The 15,912-nt window shown below is 46.7% G+C and overlaps 1 protein-coding gene across 3 annotated transcripts in view; it reads left to right on the forward strand.

Annotated features, from left to right (window-relative positions):
• Positions 1-15,912, forward strand: part of ABCB6 (ATP binding cassette subfamily B member 6 (LAN blood group)) — a 45,329-nt gene that overhangs the window by 9,633 nt on the left and 19,784 nt on the right. For all 3 annotated transcript variants that reach the window (XM_076068138.1, XM_032957135.2, XM_032957134.2), the window contains exons 4-11: positions 4,301-4,438; positions 5,769-5,973; positions 7,797-7,889; positions 9,598-9,790; positions 10,924-11,045; positions 12,284-12,393; positions 13,656-13,721; positions 14,804-14,929. In XM_076068138.1, coding sequence (XP_075924253.1) covers positions 4,301-4,438; positions 5,769-5,973; positions 7,797-7,889; positions 9,598-9,790; positions 10,924-11,045; positions 12,284-12,393; positions 13,656-13,721; positions 14,804-14,929 — 1,053 coding nt within the window. The remainder of the gene's footprint in view (positions 1-4,300; positions 4,439-5,768; positions 5,974-7,796; positions 7,890-9,597; positions 9,791-10,923; positions 11,046-12,283; positions 12,394-13,655; positions 13,722-14,803; positions 14,930-15,912) is intronic.

Raw genomic sequence — 15,912 nt, forward strand, 5'->3', positions numbered from 1 at the left:
GAGCAATCCGTGCCTAGGAGGAGCGGTTAAACAATGACACTGCAAAATGTTTCAAAAAGGAAGTGTGCCACAAAGGAAGCACTTTGCAAGGCCGCCATGCTATTTTTAGGCTCCGTTTACTCAGTGCACAGGTCATGCAGGTCCAGTGTGCAGTGATAGTTACACAATAATCCGTCGTGACTGTGCACTTTTCTGCAGCGTGCCTAGTGGCGTTTTTTTGCTGGGTCATGTTTGTCTGAGTCAGCCGTGTTTTAAACAACCAATACAAGACGGCTGGGAGCCACCCACACCTTACCACCAAGCTCAATCCAGCAGTAGATTGATCCTACTTTGTGTTATTTCTGTCTTGTAATCATTACTCTTACATCATGAGACCTCCTTTGCCAGTAGAAAAATATAATAATAGGTTGTTTACCCTTTTATCTGGCACAAAACTGACACCTTTTTACAAGGGATTATGTTTGCAGTAACCACAATACCTGCAGTCAAAATGCAAACAAACAACAGCACTCTGATAATGTATGCCTTTTGGCGTCATCTGGTCGAACACCATGTGAGACTGGGCTCAAAGAAATCTGTCTCTGGTGTGGACCAATCAATTTCAAGGAAAATGCAAACATCAGAGTGCTGTTTTTTGTTTGCATTTTGACGCAGGTATTGTGGTTACTGCAAACATGATCCCTTGTAAAAAGGTGTCAGTTTTGTGCCGGATAAAAGGGTAAAAAAAAACTATTATTATTCATTACTCTTCTTTGGCAGTTGCTATTTGCTTGTCTTCAGTGTCTGTTCATCAGTAACATTTGAAACCAATTTCAGGTGATAGCAGTGGGGTAAGTTACACTGGTTATTTCGATTAATTAGATTATTTGACTGCTATAAATGTCACATGATAAGCCACTACGTTGAGCTATCACTTATCGCCAGGTCGCTTCTGCAAAAAGAAGCCAATAGCTCAGTGGCTTCACCTGGTAAAATAAAAAGAAATGTGAATTTTTATTTGTTTAGTTATTTCTTTACCTTTCTGATATTTTGTGTGTACTGTTTTGTTGTTGTAACTTTCTCACCCACCCCTCCTGGATATCTGTGAAAAAAGAGCTTTGTAGCTCATGGGATTCCTCCAGTATGAATACAGATTCTGATTCGTGGAATTATGTAAATATTTGAAGATCATTGTTGCGGGCCCTTCGTAAGCTTGGGGCCTTGGTACGATGCCCACAGCTCACTGCCATCCGCAATTTAGGGTTAGCATGTCGTGTGTTTACTTCACGTAGCTTTTAGCGAGTCATCATTCTCAAAAGTGTGTTCACAGGGTGAATGATTCCAAGCCCCAATACAGCAACCTGTGGTTAAAGGGTCTCCTTGCTCACTGCCCCCTTCCCCTCGCTCCCCCGTTTTTCCCTCCCCATTTGAATCTTCATCGTCCCCCCAACACGGGGTGCCCACATGGTTGGAGGCAGCAGGCCTCATCATTCCCCCCCCCTCTTCCGTGTGGTCCCGTTGTGCCGGGACAGGCACTGGCAGTGCCAGTGGGGGAGGGGTGGGGTGGCACGCTGCCCCCCCAATGATCCGATCGAAATCCCTAATTTTGATCGGATCATTGGGGTTTATTAGTAATACATCGGCATTTTGCGACCCCCACTGCCACTGTGTAGCATAGTATTACGTGCCAGGGACTCTATGAGATGATAGGGCAATAGTTAGAGTCCATAATTGGCAATAAGTAACGGCAAAGCAGTTATAAGTGACTCACATAATTGTGCGCAGTTGCGTATACAGAGCACGACTTCCCTGAAGGCATCAACACCTTCAGCGAGCGCGATGCCGATCATCACACAACGCGGTTCGAATTCGACCCTCGATCGATGGCTGCGCCATCGCCGCACACGCGTCGAATAAAAAACAAGGGACAAGTCCTTACTTACTAACAACTCCATTCATTTTTCATTGTTGGAGGGGTTGGACCCCCTACCTGAAAATCCTGGCTCCGCCATGGGGACAGGAATTGTCGCAGTAACCCTCTCGTTGGAACCTTTCGGCATGTTTTATTGGGCTCCCGTTTTGTTGTAATATGAAAAAATATATATTTGCTCAAATAAGTGTAGGATGGTGGTCATGCCTGCTGGTGACCTTGAATGACTAGTATATATTCCACGTCCCTAGGACAATCACTGTTGACGTCTTTATTTTACTTTATTTATTTTGCTTTACGGTACTTTATTTTGTAGACCATGGAGGCACGATGGGCTGAATACAGGTTTTTTTTGGGTTGGTTTGTAAACCCCACGACATGTGTTCGAATTTAAAATGTTGTGGATTTACTCTCCAATACGCCGGTGTGCTGTGCTTGCAACTAATTGGTACGTTTTGGTTTCCATGGCAAACCTTCATAATTGGCTGTGTCGGTTGGTGGTGGGTTTCATGACACATTTATATTCTTACGATCTAGCCAAAAAAAAAAACCTCTGGATAATATTGGTCACGTGTTAAAATGGTGGGCTGAGTTAACCTCTATTAATTTTATTCTTTTAAATAGCCTTCACAGCACGATTCAGTTCCACGAGTCTATGCAATCATAACATATTTGTATACATCGTAAAATAGTAAATTACATTTATAAAGCACCTTTCTACGAGGTACTCAAAGCACTGCACGTTACAAAAATTGCATTGATCACATTGCATTGTGACGCTTCTAGTGGCTACATACGTCCACGTACAAGTTGATACTACAGAAATCGATTTTCACTCTCATGATTCAAGGCTTGCATTGTGAGAGCAAGAATCGATTTTAATCTGAACAATTATCGTTACGCCCCTACTTTACATGAAACAAGGCGAGTGTCTGCATGATTATTTATTCCTTGCCTCTCGGACAAGCGAGTCAGCTCAAGCTAGCTCAAGACGGTCATGTTATGTGAATATCCTGAGCAACCCCCCCTCTCTCTATTTACGGCCTCGACAGAGAGGCATTGGGTCTCTGTGTATCTATGTTGTGTGTCTCTCTCTGTGTTGTCTCTCTCTGCTTGTGTGTCTGTCTGTGTCTCCGTGTCTGTGTTTTGTCTCTTTCTCAAATTTAGTTCTACCTGATGACGGTTGCTTGTGTTGCAATCGAAACGTCGTATTCTATTATTTAATTTATTTTCTTTCTACGTGACTTTACCGAAAGAACCAAAGAGTAATCCTGAGCAATCATCGCCCCCTCCGGTTCTTCGCTCGACATTTAGAAACGTGTTCAGAGTAATTTGGCTGCTATAAATGTCCATGTGCTTGAGCTGTCCACTTCGTTGAGCTATCGTTTGTGGCCAGGTCGCTTCTGAAAAAGAGCTACGTAGCTCACTGGGCCTTACCTGGTAAGATAAAATAAAAATAGTTTAATTGGCAGACTAACGACCGTTTGTGGGCCAGGTGCCGAGTCACCTTGTGCCCATAGGTACAGCTGCCGTTGAGGGAGCCCTTTGAAATGTTTTATATGCGATACGATGTAAAGCACTCTGACATACTCCAGCATCAAGGGTGTTGTATCAAAAACAAATGATATTTTTTGATGGCCACTCAAGATTGAACTCGATGCACAGATGCCAACATTACCTGCTCTATAAAATAAAGTTGTGTAAGTTTGATTTTTCATCTGCTTAATTCGGCTACAGCGTTAACAACACACAGAGGTGTGCGATGTTTACAAAGGTGTGTTGCATGTTCAAAGGCTCTCGGTCTTAAGCAGACCACCAGCTCAAATAACTAAATGTGTGGCCATTATTTTATTTAGATCGCCAATCAAGGAGTTGAGAAAATGTGGCCAGTTCATCTCCGCTGACCGTGATGTTCGCAACTCCCTCTCCCTGGCTTGCTTTCCCAAAGAAGATGCAACCCGAGAAACAAGGGAATTATCTCAGAGATACACACTTAGGCTGTGTACCTAGGCTGTCTGCCTTTATAGTTACTGTCAGGAATGCCATTATGGCACTCGCTGTGATGTCAACTACCTGTGCCACTGTTACAACACAGCCAAATTGTATTGTAACTGATTTGTAACGTTGGTGAGAGTATTATATGACCAGTGTATGGATGGTGTCTTGAATCCGACTGACTTTGGACCCTGGGTGTTGTCGCCAAATTGTACTGTGTTTCTCTTCTAACATTGGTAAGTGTAACGTGAAATTCTGACTTTGGATGACGTGTGTCTTGCAGTTTGGCTTTGCGCTGCTGTGGCCATGGCCAAATTGTATCTTGATAGTTTCGTTCCGTTGCTTTGGTACGTGTGCTGGATGACTGACGGCATGCGGTCGGCCTGTGTCATGCAGGTTGACTTTGGGCTGTGGCTGTCCCGCTTCGTGTGCGGCCTGGCGCTCTTCATCCTGGGGCTGCGGGCGCCGGGGTTGCCCCCCCGACCCTACTCCGTGCTCATCAATGAGGGCGAGCGGGACGTGGAACAGGCGAGGGTGAGGGCCTCCACTCGTCGCTCCTCTTCACCCGTCACTGCTCTTCACCCGTCGCTCCTCTTCATTTGTCGCTCCTCTACACTCGCTGTTGCCCTTTATTTGTCGCTCCCCTTCACTCGTTGCTCCTCTTCACCCATCACGACTCTTCACTCCTTCTCACCTGAATCTTGGCAGCGCAGATCGCGAACGCTCCACGTGTTCATCAGGGATACTGCCACCGGCCATGCGGCTCTGTAGTGGAGCGAGCTGCTCGCGATCGGAAGGTCGCGAGTTCAAAATCTTGTTTGGGGGTTGACCGAGCCCATCATTCTTCACTGTGAGGTCGATAAAATAGGTACCACTTTTGGGGAGAATAAGCAGATGCAGTCCTGTGGATAGACTTTCTTCCACCGTAGGAATGTGGAATTTCTACCACTGCCTCAGGACTTTAAACTGGAGATGAGCACCGCCTCAATGCTCATTTGAGCAGGAAATCACTCACTAAAAGTGACCCTTAACAGAAGAGAACTGTGATGAATGTGTTATTGGCAAATGTGACGAGTTTTTGTTAATTGTGCTTGTGCACCGCTGCCAATGCAGCGTCATTGCATCTTTGTTTGGTATTGCAGATAGGTTTGCTCGATTGTTGAGTTTTCTTAATTTTTTTACGGAATCGATTATTAATTACAAAACTCACGGATTTTGTAAGATTGCAGTTCAATTTGAGTAATGATCAAGCCAATGTAAATGTGTGAACGTTCAAACGGCATGGCTGGATTCCATTGTGATTAGTTACGTGACAACCCATTACATGTGTAGTGAGTCCAACTGAGTCGCAGACGTTGTCTTGGGAGCAACACTATTTATTCCACCAACTCAACACACAACATAACGTAACCTACACTCGGTTGTTGAACGCCCATCTAGCCACGCTACGGCAGAACTAGACACGGTTCGCTATCCCGGCCCGGACCACGAGCTGGGACCCAGAGCGCGTGGCTCGAGGCTTCTTTAACCCGACGTGGATCTTCTTCACCAGCAACCCGAAGAACCCCGAGCCCCTCACGGGGGGGGCCCCCGTTATATCGGCCTGGGCTGGGGCTGTCTCCGCCCCTCGCCCCGCCCACCTTCTAGATCTCTCTGGCCCTTTCCCGAAGGCTCCCGAGAGCTCTTTTATACCACGTGACCGCCCAGCGGCCCCCGTCCACTGGTGGCCCCCCTCCAATATCATCCGGTCACGTGTCGACAGGTCAACCGGCGTATCGCCGGTTGACGCGTACAACGCGCAACCTATTTCCGTCAGCGATTTCGTTCCAACGAAAAATCAACGGGAACGCTTTTCCATTTGCAGCCCCTGCTGGGGGACGCTGGTGCGGCGCGAGCGGCGCCGAACGCCTCCGCGTGGACCGACTTCCGCAAGAAGGTGCGCCTGCTGGTGCCGTACATGTGGCCGCGGGGCAGCGTGCGTCTGCAGCTCGCCGTGCTGCTCTGCCTGGTCATGCTGGCGGGCGAGCGCGTTGTAAATGTGTTCGTGCCGCTCTACTACAAGAACATCGGTGCGTGGCCTGCTCCCCCCCCAAAAAAACAAAAACAATACAAAAAAAAACGATAGCAGTGCAAAATAGGGAAAAGGTTAGCAAGTCACGAAGATTAAACAATAATAAATAGCTAAGTTACTCTGCCAGCAGTGGGGTGATGGGTGCTAATGTGTAATCACAGTTGTATTTGACTTACACCTACTCTGTTGGCTGGTTCGTGGAACCTCGGTAAAACAAGAATCGGTTTTGCGAATTTAATCTTCACCCCAACATCGTGATTTGCAATGTAAAGTAAGTGGGCGAGGGTAAGGATGTATCGGTCGCAGGGGATGGTGGCCAGTGGTCAGGATTCAAGATGACACGGAGACACCCACAGCAGGGAATGCTTTGTCTAGTTATTTTGGATGTATTGTGTTTTGACCACCAACAAAAAAACCTGATGGAAATGAATATTCACCAACACTAGAATAAGTACCCTATGTTATTCACATCATTTATTCATTCCCTTCACACAGTCGGCCAACAAATATGAACTTGAAATCGAGCCTCCAAGTATTTATAGCGCTCTGTCGCTAATGCACGCATGCATGTGTCAAAAATAGGTCACTGTTCACCGGTGGTTGTAAGGCAGTATGTAAGGCGTTGCATCTACTTAGGAATGCTTTTTGTAAATGTTTGCCTTTCCCTCCCAATATCATGAGACCAGTGGTCCGTTTGCAACTCTCGCATAAGCAATTCGTCACCCTCATGTTGTCGACCAAACAGCAAAAATGAGATACCAGAGAACTACTGAAACCTCAGATGACCTCTTATCCACGCTTATCGGGCAGAATTTTCCCACCCACCCTGCCCCATAAGCAGTATTTGGAATGTTCGTCACAAACTGATGTTTGAAATTTGCCAGATTTACAATTCATACAAATTGAGTACATGGCTAAATTTTACAAACATTTTTGTTTACGTGTGTGTGCAGTCATTGGCAACCAAGCCGAGTGCGACCAGCAACCGGCTCCACTTGAGAGCCATATTTAACCAATGGGTGCCTGCCCAGATTCAAACCCAGCACCTCAGCGGTGCCAGCTCTATGTGTGCCGACATTTGAGCCAACAGGCCGCCTTTTAAAAACAATGGCACATTGGACTTTACTTCCTACCCCATAAGCGTGTGATTTGTCCCATTTTCACTTATTGTTCGTTATTTATCCATAAAGCCACACTAAGCCCAATGACTATTCCTTTGGGGCACCACTTTGGGGAGATGTTGACTACTTCGCCTGATATACAGGAGGTCGTGGGTTCGATCCTGGCCATGACGCCTGTATATTTTGTGTTAGCATGTTCTCTCTCTCTCTCTCCATGGTCACGTGGATTTTTCTCTGGGTCGTTCGTTTTTTCCATCCTAGAAACATGCATTTAGAGTATTTGGCTGATATAAATTTCCACGTGATGAGCCACTTAGTTGAGTTATCATTTGTGGCCAGGTCACTTCTAAAAAAGAGCTATATAGCTCAGTGGGCCTTACCTGGTAAAATAAAAAGTTTAATCAAAAATAGTTTCTAGAAGGGCCCAATACCAATTGCAATGTAATGTTTGTGGCCATGGGAGGAAACTGAAGAACCCAGAGGAAACCCATGCAAAACAGAGGGTAAACCGTATACGCTCCACACAGAAAGGTGCTCGAGTCAGAAATCGAACCCAGGCCATTTTTTGCTGCAATGCACAATTATTACTACTGCTCCACCCTGCCCACCGCAAAGACCCATTGAGGAAGGACGAATTCACGTTTTCACGGCGACCATAATCAACGCTGCCCCTTGTCTCTTCCCGTGGTGGATCATGCAGTGAATGACCTCACGCAGGAGGCTCCCTGGAGCACCGTGGCCTGGACTGTGGTCACCTATGTGGGGCTCAAGTTTCTGCAGGGCGGAGGGGCGGGTACGTGTGCACTTGAGCGTGGCCTCGCTGTCGAGCTCTTTTCAGCGGTCGTTTTTTTGGTTTTTAAGCGAGTTGCCGGTTCGTTTGCGAAGTAGGCTTTTGGGTAAACGTTTTCAACGATGGTAATAATAATAATAAAAAAGCAGAATAATAAGTGGAACGGCCTCACCTTATTTGTCTCACCCTTTTGCCTCCTTAACACCGGGCAACTCGCCATTGTTTATTAAACCGGCCTCTCCTTGCTGATGAGTCCAGTGCGCCCATTGGTCAGTGGTCTTCAGTAAATCTTTTTTACTTGGCAATGAAGCAGATGCCTACTGCAGTGGTTGACTTTTGAATAGATTGACCCTAGCCATGAGAATGTGGAATTTCTACCACTGTTGCAGGACCACCTACAGCGATGAGCATGGTCACATTGCACATCTCAGCAAGGAGACATTTCGAGAGAGGCATTGTACATGCCACGACGAACATCCGACGACGAACATCCAAATACGTTGATGATCGTGCTCCTGTTAAGAGTCGCATGTGAATATTTTGAAATCTGGCAGGTGGAAAGTATCAACGGCATCCCATGGCGGCTATAGCTGCCCGATGCCTTTTCAGGTTGCGTGTTGCTCGGCACAGTATCTGACATTTCGCCGCAACGTGCTGGAAGCTTCTTCGGGAACCGAATCTATTCACTGAAATCCATTCGGTCGAACACGGTGTGTGTGTGTGTGTGTGGTGTCGCACCCACAATTCCTCTCCCTACTCATTCCCTTGCTGAAATGTGCAGTGTGTCGGTGCATCTGGCCTTGAAGCTCGTGGTGGAAATTCCACATTCGTATGGCCTATCCACCGATCAACCACTGCAGTCGGCATCGTGCTTCGCCATCGAAACCACTGCAAACTTTCTGAGTAGCTATCTTACAAAGAGATATGTAGTGCCTTATTCGAAGTCACTTTACAGAAATTAGAAAATTGTACGTGGGATTAACGGTGATTGAGATAAAGAGTGGGGTTATTACAAATGTAGTTATGGTAACAGGAGAATGAGTAGGAGAGGTTAAGGAGGGGTTGGGGTAGGGGGGAGTGATAGAGGTAGTGATAGGGGTAGATGTAGTGATAGGGGTTGGGATAGTGGTAGTGATAGGAGTAGTGACAGGGATTGGGATAGTGATAGGAGTAGTGACAGGGGTTGGGATAGTGACAGGGGTAGTGATAAAGTAGTGGTTCTTAACCTGGGGTGTGTGACATGCCAAATTTTTTTAGAAGGTAAATCATCGAAAGCATAAATTAAGCACGGGAACCTAAGTACAACTACTTTTGATTTAAAGCTTTCGTGATTGCAGTGATTCATATTCTTGGTTCTTTCTGTAAAGTCACATATATTTTATTATTTTATTGTTTCCCTTCAACGTGACTTTACCGAAAGAACCAAGAATACAACTACTTTGTTTAATCAAACTCTATGTATTTATTAACATTATAAATTTTTCATCGATTGAGAACCAAAGGGGTGCAAGGCTGTAGTAAAGGTTAAGAACCACTGTTTTCGAGGCAGGGGTAGTGACAAGGGTAGTGATAGGGGGTAGTGATCGGAGTCCAGGTAGGCCTGGTCATAGCTGGGGGGGTGAGGGCAGGGAGTAGCAGCAGTGGTATAACAGCTTTCCTCCCCGTTCTTGTCTCCGTGCCTCCACCCCTCCCACCGCGTGTCGTGGAGCAGGCTCGTCCGGCTTCATCAGCAACTTGCGCACCTTCGTGTGGATCCGCGTGCAGCAGTTCACGAACCGCGAGGTGCAGGTGCAGCTCTTTGAGCACCTGCACTCGCTGTCGCTGCGCTGGCACCTGGGCCGCAAGACGGGCGAGGTTCTGCGCAGCGTCGACCGCGGCACCAGCAGCATCAACAGCCTGCTCAGGTGCGTGCGTGCGTGCGTGTTCCTCAAGTGCGTAGGAGGACTCGGGTCTTAAATGAGTACCCTGTGCGGCGTGTGAATGTCATCAGCACCGGGGAGAGGAAGGCGGCTGGGCATGGTGGTGCCGGCCACCCACCCTTCCGTGTGCCATGCTGGCCTTAATAGGTGCTCATTGACAGGACTTGCTTCTCTAGTGTATGTGTGTTTGTTTGCCAGGTGTGTGTGTTTGTGTCTCAGGTGTGTGTGTGTCTCAGGTGTGTGTGTGTCTCAGGTGTGTGTGTGTGTCTCAGGTGTGTGTGTTTGTGTCTCAGGTGTGTGTTTGTTTCCCAGGTGTGTTTGTCTCAGGTGTGTGTTTGTTTCTCAGGTGTGTGTGTGGCTCAGGTGTGTGTGTGTCTCAGGTGTGTGTTTGTTTCCCAGGTGTGTGTGTGGCTCAGGTGTGTGTTTTTGTGTCTCAGGTGTGTGTTTGTTTCCCAGGTGTGTGTGTCTCAGGTGTGTGTGTGTGTCTCAGGTGTGTGTGTGTGGCTCAGGTGTGTGTTTTTGTCGCAGGTGTGTGTGTGTTTGTGTCTCAGGTGTGTGTGTGTCTCAGGTGTGTGTGTGTCTCAGGTGTGTGTCTCAGGTGTGTGTGTGTCTCAGGTGTGTGTCTCAGGTGTGTGTGTCTAAGGTGTGTGTGTGTCTCAGGTGTGTGTGTCTCAGGTGTGTGTGTGTGTGTCTCAGGTGTGTGTCAAGTGCGTGTGTGCGCATGCTTCTCCGGTATATGTGTGTCTCAATTGTGGGTGTGTGTGCGCGTGCTTTTCCGATGTGTGCGTGTGAGAGATGAGCGAGCATGCCAGCCTACGCATGTAACGGTTCTCCCGCTTAGCGATTTGACAAATTGGATTCAATAATTTATTTTTGTATTTTTTTTCATCTCGCCTATATTGTTTCTAGTTTGTTCCATCTCCATTCTACACCGTTATCGAAATGCAGCATGCGCATAGCATTTGCTTACAAGTTGCATACAATGTAAATAATCAGCTTTTACATGCACAATCCCATGCGTGTGTGTTGTGAGCCTCATTCTATAAGGAAGTCTCCCAGAATAAACTCTCGTAACGATTGCGTTATCTCTTAATGCGTAATTCGTTGTGGCCCTGCAGCTACATTGTGTTCAGCATTTTGCCCACGATCGTTGACATCGTGATCGCCATCATCTACTTCGTCACGTTCTTCAACGCCTGGTTCGGCCTCATTGTCTTCGTCTGCATGTGCGTCTATCTCGGTGAGTGGAGGCTCACCCACTCTGGGTGGCTACCAGCACAGGCTCAAGGCCTGACCACTATCACCATTAACACAGACCCCAGACCTCACCACCAGCATTAACACAAGCCCAAGACCTGAGCACCACCAGCAATTAACATAGACCCAAGGCCTCACCACTACCATCATTAACACAGACCCAAGACCTCGCTATCACCACCGTGAACAATGTCTTATAATGGCCGAGCAGCAGAAGGTTATGAATTAATTCAAAAGCCAAGTCAGGGTTCTTCTTAGTCCTTTTACAATGGTTTTTATTGATTTATTTTAACACGGTTGCTGAGCACAAGGCTAAGGCCCAAAACGTCGTGTGTCCAGCAACAGCCAGCACTATCACAGTTTTGATAGATACGAATTAAGTGAAGTTATAAGAGCTTGAAGAAAAGAGACCCTGGGAGGAAATTCCATGATGTAAAGCGGTGCTTGGGCAGAAGGATAAGAGTCTCTTTGTGACCTGCAGGACATTGTGTGAACCCGGTGTGGATGGGATGAAACGGTCGGTGTGATAGAGTGCTTGACCATCGGTGGACGAGCTCAATGAGTGAAGCTCAGAGGGGAACTGTAACCACGGTACTGGCAGTAGAAGAGTAATTAGTTTGGCGACCGCCCGCAAGAGAGCGACTAATTGGTGGTTGCACCCCAGGAGCTGTTTGCGGCATTTACGTTTGTTGCACTTGATCCTGTTGTTTTGTTTCGATGTATTTACTCTGATCCGAGTGCCTTTTGAAAACAAGACTCCTGGTCTGAGGTGGGGGCCCTCCCTCGCTTGCTCTCAAGTAACAAACACTCAATACGTTTGTCGACAACACTGACCCGAAAGGGAAATAAAAATAAAATGGCGAAGTTTTGGGCAATGGCCCTTGCTCTGAAGGAAGAACATTGCCCCAAATTTCACCTGTTATATATTATTATTCCTATTTTTGGTACGTTTTATTGTTGGATTTGTTGGGTTTTTGTTATTTGCGTTTGTGCACCACTGCAAATGCAGTATCAAGGGAGATTGGTGCTGCCATGAGTGATCGTGAATAACAGCACTGATGATGAAGGTTTCAAACCACTTGTCAATTTGTTTGAAGCTTATCTTTCAATGGACCGTCGCCCGGCTCGTCAATGATTGTGAAGCGTATTTGCTGATGACTGTGACCAAAATAATGGTGACAACGCTGCTGACAACAATACCGGTGACGATTGGCCCTCCAGGCATAACGATCGCGATCACGGAGTGGAGGACAAAGTACCGGCGTGAGATGAACACCAAAGATAACCAATCCAAGTCCAAGGCTGTGGACTCGCTGCTCAACTTCGAGACGGTAATGCGCAGTTCTAGCGCAAGAAAGTTATCGCAGCCACTCGTAATCCACGCGTGGTCTTGTAGGGGTTAGGCCGAATTGTAGAGCTGTGGGACTCTCCAACTCGCGAAGATGCCTGCAGTATAGCACGTAGCAAAAGCCTGTGAGAGAAGAAATTTTCAACGCGCGATCTGACCCAGATGACCACACTCGGGTGTTAAACAGGGCCCACCGCTCCCTGCAGGGACCTCCGCTGCCAATCGGGTGCAGGTGGCAGCTTCAGCTACCAGGGGCCCAGCCATGCTGGAGTTGGGAGACTCCTGCTAGTGACTGGCTCCTGGTGGTTATTGGGAAAATTGGAGATTTGATTGGTGAAGTTCGCCCCCCCCCCCACTTTGTCGTAGGTAAGAGGAGTTTTGCGTGCATTATTAAATCTACACAACTACTGGCTACTACTGCCTGCCAACTCTGTACTGAGCCGACTTGTGTCCATGTGCGCTACTGTCTATTAAAGATTCCATCGTCAACATAATCAACATTTAGTCTTGCCTTGTTGAAGGAAACATCCGGTTCCAAATTACAATGATATATATATAAAAAAAATTGTCTCTGAGACATATCTCTAAACATTTTCTGGGTCTTCAGACAATCCCTACACCCAGTGGCTGTACCCCCGTCATCTATGTTTGGTGGCAAATGCTTATTACAGCGTTCGTGGAAATACGCAGCAATGATCATGTGCGTGAGGCTTCCATCTCCTGGCCTCCTTGCTGGGGCTGGGATTTGGTCAGGAGTTGGTCAGCAAGTGGGGTTCATGACCTCAGTGTGGGCTTTCTCTGGGTACTTCCGCTTAAAAGGTCACTATAAAGGAGCTGTTAAAATATCTGAATGCACGATCCTCCGAAAAAAGTCTCAAGGCACGGTGAGGGTGTTTTTTATGAAGGACATTATTGTGAAACAGGTTGGTACCAGCCCATCCTATGGCTATTGCAAATGTTTTATACGCATTAAATTGTTACAAATATAATTATTTTTTAATCACATGACAATTTTTTTTATTAAACTCGTTTTATTTACTCCCACCTCAATTATCCGATGTGGAAGTATGTGACCATTCGGACAAAAATACAGAAGTACGATTAGTGTTACCTTGATTCTTCTTCATCTTACAAAGTTGTTCACAACTCTTTTAACTTAAACCCCCCCCCCCCCCAAACTTGGAGGAATTAAAAAAAGGTTGAACAAAAGGGCATTGACCTGAAGGTTTGTATTTTTTCTTACAGGTGAAATACTACAATGCTGAGAGCTATGAAGTACAAAGATTCAACCAGACCATTGTGGAATATCAGGTGCGTAGGCACCTTAAAGCCACGCCTACTACACTGCACGTCATGAACATGTACCGCCTTTTGTCACCGGATGAGGGCCTCCCCCACGCCATGAGGCATGTGGGGGTTATTTGACCACACTTTACTGTGGCTATTATGGGTTTGTGAAGGTCGGGTGTACTTTCGTTGATTGTAGAAGCACAGTAGCGCAATTTTTTTCTGCCCACCGCATTGCCCTGCAGCCTAAAACAATTTTATTGTGGTGCTTGGCCAACCAAGTACTATGCAAACTTAACCCTGCATAGCTTCCTAAATCTAACGAGATCGGGCACATTCTTGCTGATTTGTAAACGCTCATTAATTGACCAATAACACTTTCATATATAGAGGATTACAGAGCTTGGGCGAGGGCGGGGGGAATTGGCATCAGCTCACCATCTAGCTTATGCTGCCTTCCCCACTTGTCTGTGGTTCCTCTTCTCGCCCCTGGGTCGCTCTCTCTTTTAGAGAGAGAGCGAAATACTGTGCGGCGGTGGTGCGTTACCAGTTGAAATTATCACATTATTTGGCCATAGGTGGACTGCATGTCACTTTATGAAATATCCTTTTCATTCTTGAAGTGGTAACAACAACAATGATCATCATCATAATAACCGACAAAAACACATACACTTCATGGAAGGAGATGACAAAAATAGAACACTTTTATATGTTTATATTTACATTCGCTAAGTGAAAGTGTTTTCTTGCTGAAATACGCAATGTGCGAATGTGTGTCTGTGTCGCTCTGGGGAAGTGGTAGTGTAGTTGTTAGCACGCTGCGCTATGAACCTGATGACTCGAGTTCGATTCCCGCTCACGCCCAATACGATTATCTGAACAGGTCCTGGGCATCCCCTAGGTCGACTCGGCCTCATTTGAGTACCTGGTGCCGAGTGTAAGCATCGCCACTGGGGAGACAAAAGCGGCCGGGTGTGGTGCTAGCCACCCACTCCCCTCGTGTGCTGTGCCGGCCTTCGTAGGTGCTCGATAACAGCACTTGCCCCGACAGTCTGTTAAGACTATACGGGGATCTTTGTCTTTGTCTCGGTGATGCTGGGAAGGATGCCGAGTGGAAGACCAACGCTTCTCTGGCCGTGCTGAATCAAGCGCAGAACGTGGTGATTGCCCTGGGCCTCCTGGCCGGCTCCCTGCTCAGCGCCTCCTTCGTTACCCACAAGAAGCTACAGGTGAGTGCAGCCTTGAAGCCCTCCCCCGGGGGTGGTCGAGGTCACGGTTAAGCGGTTATGGTTAAGGGCCAAGGCGTGAGATAGGCTTAGTTATTAAGTCAAGGGCATGAGCTCGTGTTTAGATCTATAGATAATAATGATTGATTGCACCTGGTATGCATGATAGCCTGGCGCCTTTGTTATAGTGCAAGGCTATCACGAAAGTGCTTGGTGTGACAGACAGCCTGCAGTGGTTTTTCTTCGTTCGTAACATTGCAGCAGTGGACTAAAAAAACGAGTTTTTACCAAGGTACAAAACTTTATTTTCACTCTAGGGGGCAATGTTGCTATACGTAATCTCAATTGAGGAAATTCATTTGCAAATTTGGTCTTGTTGCCAGCGCACAATTTCCTACTCATTTCAAATTACATCAGGTGATATTTAACGTCCACTGTGAAGGAGACTGCGTGTAATGTAAGGTTACTACACCTTAATACGTAATGTAAGGTTACTACACCTGAAGAAGTAACCAACGCGGCCTGACGGGTTTGAACTGCAAAGCTCTGCGGCAAACACGGTACTGCTTGGACATGTCACCGGGCCTGGGTTGGGGTGAAGTTAGGGCTTGAGTTATTGTTTTGGTTTGGTTCTGGTTAAGGCTATATTCCTAGCATGTATGCACGTATGTATGTTGAATCTCTTTTGCACCGTACGTAGCTAACCGTGCTAATCGGAGGTGCGATGAGCCAAAACTATTTTCATCAATATAATTATAGCAAAGGTTGTGGCATCAGGGATATGGATAGAACTTGGGATTTTGCTGGGGCTTAGACTGTGCCATTAGGGCTGGCGTCAGTGGAGCCCTAATGGCTTGGATTGAAGCTTGCATTAGAATTAGGGTTATAGCGGTAATAGTCATAATAAGGAAAATTAATATAGCATCTAAATACTCCGGGGTCATAGCATTCAAAGGTTGAGAGTTAAATTCCTGGCCAGGGATAGA

This window comes from Petromyzon marinus, chromosome 19, assembly GCF_048934315.1.
Source record: "Petromyzon marinus isolate PM22_M1 ecotype Great Lakes invasive population chromosome 19, UKy_Petmar_22M1.pri1.0, whole genome shotgun sequence".
NCBI classification, from domain to species: Eukaryota; Metazoa; Chordata; class Hyperoartia; order Petromyzontiformes; family Petromyzontidae; genus Petromyzon; species Petromyzon marinus.